This window comes from Sinocyclocheilus anshuiensis, unplaced genomic scaffold (genome assembly GCF_001515605.1).
Source record: "Sinocyclocheilus anshuiensis isolate Anshui unplaced genomic scaffold, SAMN03320099.WGS_v1.1 scaffold666, whole genome shotgun sequence".
NCBI classification, from domain to species: domain Eukaryota; kingdom Metazoa; phylum Chordata; class Actinopteri; order Cypriniformes; family Cyprinidae; genus Sinocyclocheilus; species Sinocyclocheilus anshuiensis.
In genome coordinates, this window is record NW_015547661.1 from 64,747 (window position 1) to 75,864 (window position 11,118).

An 11,118-nucleotide genomic window follows, 5' to 3' on the forward strand; every position below is an offset into this window, starting at 1 on the left:
CGACAGAGACAGACTGCACAGACTGGGACTTAAATACAGGGGATGATTTGGGAAAAAACAGGTGCATGGGATGATAATCAAACTACTTAACAAAACGAGGACAGGAACATGACCAAATCAGGGAACAGAAACAGGGGCAAAACATGACATAGACAGTCCATGATCCTGACATATAGCCCCCCCTCCCGGAAGGTGCGTCCTCACACCGTAGAACAACAGAGGGGGGAAATGGGTGGGAACTAAGGAGGAGGCTCAGCAGGAGGATGGATGTCCGGGAGGGGGCCGGCAGACAGAGTCCAGGGAGGAGACGATGGAGGGAGGAGCCAGGGAGGAAACAGGAGGCCACAGCCATGATGGCGACCCACGGTTGAGCCGACGGAGGGAGGAGCCATGGAGGAGGAATGGCCGCCGACTCCAGGGGGGCGATCAACGGCGGCAGAGCAGATGGCGGAGGAGCCCGAGGCGGAGACGGAGAGCCAACGAGCCAGGGAGATGCCGAGGATCCGGGGGGCCAGGGTGGAGCCGAGGGCTCTGGCGACCGAGGCGGAGAACCAGAGATCCATGGCGGAGCCAGAGCGACTGAGGGCCAAGGTGGAGCTGGCGAGAGGAAGGAGCCCAACGGAGCCAGAGGTGCAGCCGGAGGAGCGGAGTCCTGAGGCGATGGCGGGTCGACGCCCGACCAAGGCAGAGCCGGAGGAACGAGGGAGCTCGGTGGAGCTGGTGGTTTGACGGGTGACGGTGGAAGCTAGGGAGCTTGGAGCCGAGGTGGAGCCGCTGGGTCTACGGGCCGAGGCGGAGTTCGGGCCTCGGAGGCTGGTGGAAGAGATGAGGGATTCTCCAGCCATGGTGACGCTGGAGGATGGCAGACCCGCGGAGTTCGCACCGTAATGATGGTGGGCTGAGGGCAAGCAGAGGGGCTGCCAGACAACAGCGGTGGAGGAGACTGGAGTAGGTGGGAGGGCGGGCATTTTCAGGGGGCGTCTGGATCGGGAGCCCCCTCTAGGCTGAACACGGGAACAGGATGGCGCTCTGGAGGAGCGGGCACTGGAAGGCGCTCTGGACTGGATTCGGGGACTGTAGCCCTCTCTTCTTCGGTTTGGCACTTTCGCCGCGCCATACTCAGCTCACTCTCAGCCGCGGTGCAGGGGGCGGGGCTCCTCTCCACGCTCACATCGTCCACGGCTTTCTCCTTCGTGACGGGCATTGTCACCGGCTCTTGTACCTGGTCTGACGGATACAGCTCTACGTCCGGGGCGATCCTTTGCTCAGTCGCTAGGCTTAGCGCTGGCTCGCTGATCGCGGCGGGAAATGGCTCTCCATCAACGGCGGGCTCAGGCTGATGCTCCGCATCGCGGGGAGATGGTGGGCTGGGCTCTGGGTCTGGAGTGGATCTGACGAGATCATCCACGGGGTAGGATGGCGATCCGTTTCTCGCCAGAGTCTACTCCACGAAGGCAACGAAATCCTCTCGAGGACCATCCTCAGATGACGGCGCGTCGTCCGGGTAGCTGGTGGTGCTAGCTAACAGCCGGAACAGTCTTGTATGGTCCTCGAGAGATCTGTCCCACTGCTCCAACAGGAGGAGGAGGAATTCGGGGCGAAGGAGGGGATCCATGGAAACAACAGTAACAAAAGAAAACACTGAGGAACAATGGAAAACAAACGGAGGGGAAACACACGGAGGTTACTGTCTTTGGTCGGGTCTTCTGTCACGGTATGCTGTTGGAAGGAGTATGAGGGAAACGAGGAGCACAATCAAAAGTCTTTAATCCAAGGAACACAGGGTAAATCCACACAAAGGGTACTGGAGAAAACACATGTACACAACAGAGTGATAGTAAGATAGAGATTCAACAGAAAACTGAAGCTACACGGAGCTACAATCACAAACCACTCAGCAGCACGGCAGACAGGAAACGGAAGGAGACTGACATCCAGCAGTTTTAATCAGATCACTTTAAGGATTTAAAAAAAATAATCTTTGTCATTAAGACACACAAACATAAAGACTCCAGTCTTATGAATTCTTATGAATCTCAGCAATGGTGACATGCTTGATCATCATACAAAACTCATCCATGGCTCACCATTGTTGAGATTCATAGACTAATTCTTGATGTTTGTGTGTACCTAAGCATTCATTGGTTCAAAACTATTTATGAACAATGTGTTTTTAAAATTACAGATAAAAATACTAATTATCCGATTAAAGCACTGCTGCATCACATGTTGTTGAAGTGCATTACTAGTCACTAAAATGAAATTAATAGCATAGTTTAGTCACAACATGATGATTAACATCAACAAGTAGCCAACATCATCTGATCACATGTTCTCTTGTTGTTTCTCCTTCCTTTTCACAACAATGGTGACTTCAAACCAAACTATTATTTTCATTAAACCGTCAACATCTAAACCTTTGTTAATCTCAATAAGTACCTTTGTAAATGTATGACAAAAATAAAGCCAATCTGGTTTATATTTGAAGCTGGTAATGATGTTTTTTGGAGTTATTTAATGATGATGGGGGCTGACATCAAACAAAGGTTGGGTTTTCACTTTTAAACAAAATTTCACATCCACATCCACACAGTCCACATATAGTGCAATAGGAATCTTCCCACTAAAATCTTTATTAGAATGTTAGGGGATAATGTTCTAATAATGTTACCAATAAACATGTTTATGTTTTTAGAGAATGTTATCCTACCTTTTAGCAGAACATTCTAGGAACAAAAATAAAACATGCCGCAGAAAACATTCCCAGAACATAAAAAAAATTATAGATGGGAAACAAGTTCAGTATCACAATCAGGAATCGTGTTGTGCTGGCAAGGTAAAATGTCTATAGCACCAATCCTACTGTATAGAAAAAGTAGTGTTCATACAAACACACGCAAACAGACTCTCACCGTAAAGTTTAAACAGAGATCATTCATGTTCTTCACTCTCTGCAGGCTGTGGCGCTGCAGTATTGGAGAGGAAGGCTGTGCTGCTCTGATTTCAGCTCTGAGATCAAACCCCTCACACCTGACAGAACTGAATCTGAGCTGTAATAATCCAGGAGACTCAGGAGTGAAGCTGCTCTCTGCTCTACTGGAGGATCCACACTGTAAACCGGAGAAACTATAGTAAGTTTTTGAGTCAATGCTTTTACTTCTTATCTTGTATTAAAGCAGATCTTAGTGTATTTAATCTTTCTCTATATTGTACAGTATTTGACAGTGGAAACTCCACAAGCTCCAAACAAGTGAATCAAAACAACACGTCCTGAACAAGACTGTCACCTGGACAAATGCAGATACTGATCCAGCAGTTTAAAAGAACAGAACAGTATTAACATATTCTAGTTTTATTCCAAACACTAGGTACTTGGAGTATACAGAATGAGTATAATAGTTGTTTTTTTTATGTTAATACTGTAGACTGAGCCATTAATATAGTCCCTCCAAATGAAATGCCAGCTGTTTGTCCATCATCATTCATTCATTAAAACATAAATCAAAACAAAAAGTCAATGAGATAACTATAATAATCCTCAGTGAGAGAAACACCAGTATGTAAATGAGTAATTTTCAAAACTGGAAAAGATAGTGAGATACCTACATACTGTAGTTTCTAAACTAGACACAATATACATAAAACAATCAGAAATTCAAGTTCAAACTTGATAAAACTCCAGGAATGCAGGAATAACACCTGCAGGAGAATATTTATTTTTATTCCAATTTATTCTCCCTTGTCTTCCTTTTGATTGTATTATTAAACATATGTATTGTTTTTAATTTCATTTTGTATTATTGTTGTTTAATGTTTAGCACATTTCCATGTTCTGAAGCTGTAAATGTTTTGGTAAATAATTTGTATGTTGTTTTTCATGCCAATAAAACAACTGAACAACAACTGTGTTTGTATGAGCGACGGCACTCCCAGATATACTGTTCATGTGCAGCAGCATTTACAGCAAACACTCACTCTACAGTAAACACTCTGAGACACTGAAAACACTGGATCTTGAGCTGCTTGTGTGTAAATTAATGCAGTGCCACTATTCACACACAAAACACGTTTTGACTTTTTGACAGCTCAAAGGTTGTGAATCTCATTTAATTGCCAATGACTTATGGCACTTTGGATTCAGCTATGTTTGCCCAAATCAAGTTTCCATCCCCACACGGTTAGGGGCCGATCATACAGAATTACGTTTTGCATTGCACTGTGCTGATTTCCTTTGTTTTTTTCTATGTAAATATGCCCTAGACCCGTTCTTCGTACGTCGCTTATTACATCCGAGATGAAATGTCACATCCAAGATGATATCATCGTGCTAATCAGGATCTGGCTAATTCGGTTCTTCGAACGCACCTGTTGTTGATGATTAGTATGGCTGGATTGAGTTATCTGAGATAATTGCGCGTTCATGGGTTGGTTTAAAAGGGGCTATGTATCAATACTCGAAACCACAATCAACAATGCAGCGATTGGCTGGCGGCAAGACAGCAACGTAATGACATCATATAATTAAAAAAGACACCTGACGAAAAACTTGACACATTTTTGGACTTATATAAGGAAACAGCCAAGCGAACAAAACTACATACATTTTATAATAGATCAATGAAATGTGCACTGTTTTTATTTTATTTAAATTTTTTACATGATACCCAATTATTTATATTCACGTTTTCCAATATTTGTACAGGCTTTACATTTTTATTTCAATGTAGTAATTAGCAATTAATGTAATTACTGGCTGTGTCTATAGTATTAAAGACAACACAACATTATTATATTATCTTTAAATTCATTTTTAAATTATTATTTTAAATTATTGTCCCTGGATCAGTAGGATAGTAGCGACTGACGTGCCGCACACTGCCTGGAGACAGATCTCCGCTTTTTCACAATGCAAGGGTAAATAAACAACTGACGTTTGAATAGTAAAGCGTTTTCTTCACAACTTTTTTTTTCTTTTTAGCTTTCTTTCTTTTTTCCCCCGTTTATTTGTTTAGAATAGTTGTGTTGGTGTTTAGTTAAAACTTTGGTGCACAAATCACATGACGTATTTGACATGACAAATAACACGTTTTTGATTCCGTCACTGCTGGCAGATCACTTTTAAATGACTCCTGATCTTGCTACATGCTCTAATCCTTTAGTACTGAAAGTTATTTTCTGTGACCGCAAAAATAACATTTCTTAGAGTTGATACAAAATTACAATGAAAGTTCGCTGAAAAACAGATTACTCAATTGTAATACAAAAAAAAAAAAAAATGATTTTAACATCATTTTACAAAATTTTCAAATTTCAAACAATTTTAAACAACTGTATTTTCCCCAAATTGTGCAGCCCTAGCAGATACAATAAAAAGAAATTAGCATCAACCAAAATACAGAATGTCTTCCCTTCAACATGTTTATTGATGTACTGAACAATAAAAACAAAATAAAAAATTTCAAACAGAAAAGAACATGTACATCTTGTTTTATACTTATTTAAATATTTAACATAAAGATAGTCATTAGCACAAAGAAAACTGAAAAAGTTAAACTAAAGATTCATGCACACACATGCAGTGGATTGCACCGCAGACGCTCATGAGGAGAGACGGGAACACCGACACGGGAAAGCTCTCCATCTCAGCCTCATGGAGGTCACCTTCGACATTATACACCAAAATAAACAAACTTAAACAGTCAGCTGTTATTCTACTTAAATCTTGAAACGCATGTTTTAAAACGTAAACTATTTTAAGAAAACAAAACAAAAAAAAAACATGAAATATTTCCTGCCATCTATGTAAAGTCACGTTTGCATAATGTCACACAATCAGGCCTTGTGTGTTTTGTTTGTCTTGAAGGAGACCTGTAAAACCCGGTCCCCGAGCCGGTACCCATTCAAACTGGCAATTGCTACAGCAGCCTCGTCGTAGTTTGTCATGGTCACGAAGCCAAATCCTTTGCACTTGTTTGTGTTGAAGTCTCGTATGACCTTTACATTAGTCACCGCACCAAACGGGCCAAACATCTGCCAGAGGATGTTCTCGTCAGCATCCGGCGCCAGATTATACACAAAAATGCACCAGCCTGTGCCAGCGTGACCCGGGAGATTGATGCCTGCCAGGCTGGTGACCCCGTCAATGGTCATGGGTGAGAATCTACTGCCAAAAACAGACAAAAACTGTATTTCAGCTAAAGCAGCAATAAAGGCAATTTTCTGAGCAGTATGCCACCAAGCATCCATACGGCTTCCTTCAGTAGTGTGCAACATATCCATTTACATCTTTAAAAAACATATATTGTATTTATTTATTTTTTTAAATATTAATATTTATTTTAAGAATTTTTTTTAATTTTTTTTATTGAGATGCAGACAGTGTAAATTAGTGCTAATGCACAGTCTAGAAAGGATCATTTATGACACTATCACTGCAGAGCAGCCTGAGCTCAGATTAAGTGATTATAAAAGTGACAGTCTCGCTCTCCGCACATAGTTTATGTAAAATTTGATTAATTGTTTAGTGATTGGTCTGCTTTTTAATTTTGGCCCAGAATTCTCCATTACAAACCACAAGCGTGCGTCTCTGTGATTAAACTAGTTTAGTGAGATGAAATGGCACTGACATGCTTAACAGAACTGATGCTGAAAACTAGAGAAATCATTTGTGTATTAGGCTTTTCGATCCACAAATCAGCATCATGAATTTACTGCTTTAAAACGAACTGTAAACATAGCATTTAGCCAGAAATGTGCTACATTCATATTGAAAGCTACATATTAATAAGTGTATATTAATGAATGCACATTTTAAATTATTAAACAAGTAATGGAACATAATATTTGTTATGAAGCTATGGAAGTGCATCTACTTATTTATTTTGTTTTTGTGTTCAAACTGTTTTTCATAAATACAAGTTTTATAGAAACAATGTATTTTCCAGAATATTGTCAAATTCTGACATCTAAAACTCAGGGTTTTTCCTGCATACAGAATTTATGAGGCGGTTTTCATTTATAATTTGTCTTGTGGTGTGGTTGATTGTGATTTCACTTTTTTAACGTTAGTGTGTAATGTTGCTGTTTGAGCAACATACGACGTTGAAAGTTCAGTGCAAACGGAGACATCCTCTTAATTTACAAAAATTACAGTTACGGCTGATAGGGACTACAACGAGCTACTTCCCGGCTTCATGACATCACAAACCCAATATTCAATATTGCAATATTGACGACGCCATTGTTTACAATACACCCGGAGCACATACTAAGCTGAGGGGCGTGACGATTAGACGTGCACTGGTGGTTTAGCCAATCACAACACACAGGGCCAGCTGACCAATCAGAGCCCAATGCGTATTTCTGAGGGCGGGGCTTCATAAAACCTGGAAATCATCAGAGCATTCATAAGAGGGACAGAGAATAAAGGTAAATTATGTGAAAAATATATATATATTTTTTTTTTAAATGAAGCATTAACACATGTTAGATTGGTTCATAAGAGGGACAGAGAATAAAGGTAAATTATGTGAAAAATATATATATTTTTTTTTTTTAAATGAAGCATTAACACATGTTAGATTGCACCCCATAAACACAATCAAGTCTAGAAAAAAACGAGTCAACCACCACTTTAAATCTCTCTCCTGTGTTAAAAAAAAATTGTGAGAAAATCGTACTGACATCAGTATTGTGAATCGTATTTGACTGCGAGTTGAGTAAATCTTTACATCCGTATCGATTACACTTCTACGTTGTGTTCTGTACCCAGCAAACCCAGAGAAACATTTCTACACATGAAACAAAGCTAATAAACACACTATTACGTTAGTATATCGTTTGTGTGTGATTTTCATGAGTTTTGGGGTATGTTCATAATAATGAATGTTTACATTAGAAATGCGAAGCAACTAGCTTAATATAAAAGACTACAAATAACTTCTTTAAAAAAAATCCACATTAAATTGCAATCGGAAGTTATGAACACTCGATGGTGGTTTGAAGTGAGATTTGAGAAATCGTAGTATTCATTTTATAAAAAGGGCCCCTTTTAGCAGTTATGTTGTATTTAATTTAATGTTCTACAGGTTTGTTTTTGTAAAATGTAACTTGATAATTATTGCTTTCTTCAATCATCTACTTATTAGAACACCTAAAATATGTTGCATGTAAAAAGTGTTTGTTTCCGCCAGTTAAAGGGTGTGTACAATGTGTGCACATGATCAGGATGGTACCACCACCACTTCATTTTGAGCCAGAAAAACCCTGATGCTGAAATTTATATTCCAAAGAAATGCCAATGCAATTAAGTTCAAGCCTGCAAAACATGCACAAAGCGTACACATTTGGCTGTGTGTTGAATGAGAGGCTCAAGATTATTTGTATAGCACATTTCCCATCTGCCGGTTGTTTCAGTTTCACTTTAACTTATTTTAACTGTTTTAAGTTAAATTTTACATTTAGTCATTTAGCTGACGCTTTTATCCAAAGCGACTTACGAATGAGGACAATAGACGCAATCAAAACCAGGGCTCTGAACCGGTTCAAGGAACGAAAATGAAAACCGAAAGCGAATGAAATTTTGAGAGGAACAGAACCAGAAACAAAATCAAATTTTATAGTTCCGAAACAGATTCGAAAATTTGAAATGGCCATTAACCGGTTAATAACGTTATATTATCATTCCATTTAATATTTGAAAATTGCTGTCAACCGATCAGGTATTCAAGTAGTACTGCCTGCAAACGTGACGCTGACGCATCCAGCGAGTGAAATGCCTGTGCTCAGCTGTGAACTCATATGTCGCAATGGCAATGCATCGGCGTTAGAGTTTATCTGAGGATAGTGTAAGAAATTTAACAGATCACACGCACCTGCAGCGCTTCTGTGAACGGAGAAAACAGAATAAAACTATAGGCTTACATAAAAAGGAATATATAGGCCTATACACGAAATACATTTAACTTAAATCATTGACAGATTAACAAAACGAAAGACAAAAAATGTGCCGAGTTTCGGTTTATTGTGACGTGATCCAAAGTTCACGAGACAGCAGAACGCAGTTTTATTTTGCAAAAGCTTTACGGTTTTATATATTTTACAGTTTTATTTATTTTGCAAATCTTGACCGTTTTGAGTGATGTCTTGCTTCTATCTGTATAACCAACCAGCGTTGGTATGACCATATCGCGCCGGCACACAGACACAACATATTTTTGCAACATTGCAGCCTGTTCATTATCAAAATAAAATACATTTAAAGAAACAAAAAAGTAACACTGCTCCGTTGTACAATGTTGCGTTCAGCGTGACAGCGCCTCACTGTGCTGATATGCGAAGGATGATGTTCAAAGCGAGTGAAGTACAAAGCCTACTAGGCTACATAAATATTTTAGCATCCAGATACGTCGCGAATATGAAAACATTTGGATTCGTGCCGAATGAGAGAGCTGGGCATCAGTTTCACCTTAAATTAATTTGTTTTTGGCTTGACGTTTATATAGCCTAAACGCTTTAAATCGCCTTAACTTTAGAGGATTTCTGTGGAGAGAAGGGAACTTCAGCTTGTGTTTATAATGTTTGTAAACATTTTGCTTTACCAGCATTTTAGCCTACATTATTTCTGAATGTAATCATAAAATGCGATGTGAGCCTATACGCGACTTAGCCCATGTTTTTTTCCCCTCTCAAAACGCAATTTTATACAAGCAGCGTTAACATTGCAGCAAACATTTTTAAATATCTTGAAAAAATACCTTAATGTCTTTAAAGCGTTAACAGATTTTTTTCTTTTGTTTAGTAGGCTACATTTGGCCAAAATCTAGAAAAGATGATGCTGTATTGTCCATGTCTAAGCGCAGTGGGTTATGAAGATACCAGATCTCCTGTTTTTTTTGTTTTTGAGCAAAGAAAACGCTGTACAGTATTACAGGCAATTGAATTATAGGGTGTCCTAACTTTGCCACACATGGTTTTTCCATTCTGGCTTAATTTTTGTTAATTAAATAATAACACAGTGTGATATGTAATGTGATGTTGTTCATCTGAGGTTTTATTGTCCAAATTTTAAGACCTGCCAAGGACCAGATACTTTTTTTTATGATGTCCTGATACAGAAAACCATGGAATTCAATAGGGTGTCCTAACTTTTTCACATGACTGTGTGTGTGTAAAAAAAAGAAAATGTAGATAGATTAGAAAAAGAATGTAGAAATCTAGTGGTTTTTTTAAAGAAAAACAAGCAGTTAGAGCCTGATTTTTGTTTTAATTATCCATCGTACATAAAAAAAACAACAACATTTGCAATCAAGACTGAAAAAAGCCAGAAGTGAATGTAAACCAGATTTGGCCCAGACTCTGTTGCTATCTGTGAAGCCAAGCATAAGAATAGCCTGCTAATGTAAATTTGTTAACCCACAGTAACAAATTTTTACAGATTAATCGCATATTTTCGTTTGCTGAGGATAAAAAAAAAGATACGTCTCGTATAAGTTGCATTTTCAGAAATAATAACGGCAAGCCTAATAATGTTATAATGTACCAACATTATGAACACTATAGGACATTTTACTTCCCCTCACTTCACAACAAATCCTTTAAATTTAACCGTTTCAGAACAGAATAAGAATTTTAAAATATATAATTCTAATGGATAAATATAATTGCAGTATATAATAATATATGCTTAGCAATAAACATGAGCACAAATCCAAATGTGTCCATATTCGCGATGTAGCTGAAGCTAAACTATTAGTCTTATTAGGTAAAATAGGCTTTGTAGTTCACGCGCGTTCCAGTATTGACGGAAAAATATCATAATGAGCAAAAATATGCCACAGTGGACCGGGTCTCACGCCGAACGGCACGGTGAACGGCTGCGCTGTTTCCAATGAATGCAGTAGCTTAGTGTGCGCATGAGGCGCCGGTGCGACCAAACATCAAACAGCTGAAATAGACTACTCCGTAATTTTTGGTCATACAGTAAAGGCATAATTCGAAACTGCAAAGTGCAAAGTGCAAGTTAGTTGAAAATTCAAGAATAATAGCAAAGTTAATAAGAATTCTTTCTAAATGCAGCACCGTTCTTATTTCGCTCTGCATAACCTGAACGAAAAAAAA

The 11,118-nt window shown here is 39.2% G+C and overlaps 1 protein-coding gene and 1 pseudogene across 1 annotated transcript in view; one reads left to right on the forward strand and one right to left on the reverse strand.

Moving 5' to 3' along the window:
• Window positions 1-3,922, forward strand: part of LOC107702249 (NACHT, LRR and PYD domains-containing protein 3-like) — a 63,961-nt pseudogene extending 60,039 nt beyond the window's left edge.
• Window positions 3,923-5,408: 1,486 nt separating this feature from the next.
• LOC107702246 (ELAV-like protein 2) overlaps window positions 5,409-11,118 on the reverse strand; it is a 49,821-nt gene continuing 44,111 nt past the window's right edge. Inside the window, exon 6 of the mRNA XM_016504499.1 lies at window positions 5,409-6,194. Within this exon, the coding sequence (XP_016359985.1) occupies window positions 5,833-6,194 (362 nt within the window). The 3' untranslated portion in view covers window positions 5,409-5,832. The remainder of the gene's footprint in view (window positions 6,195-11,118) is intronic.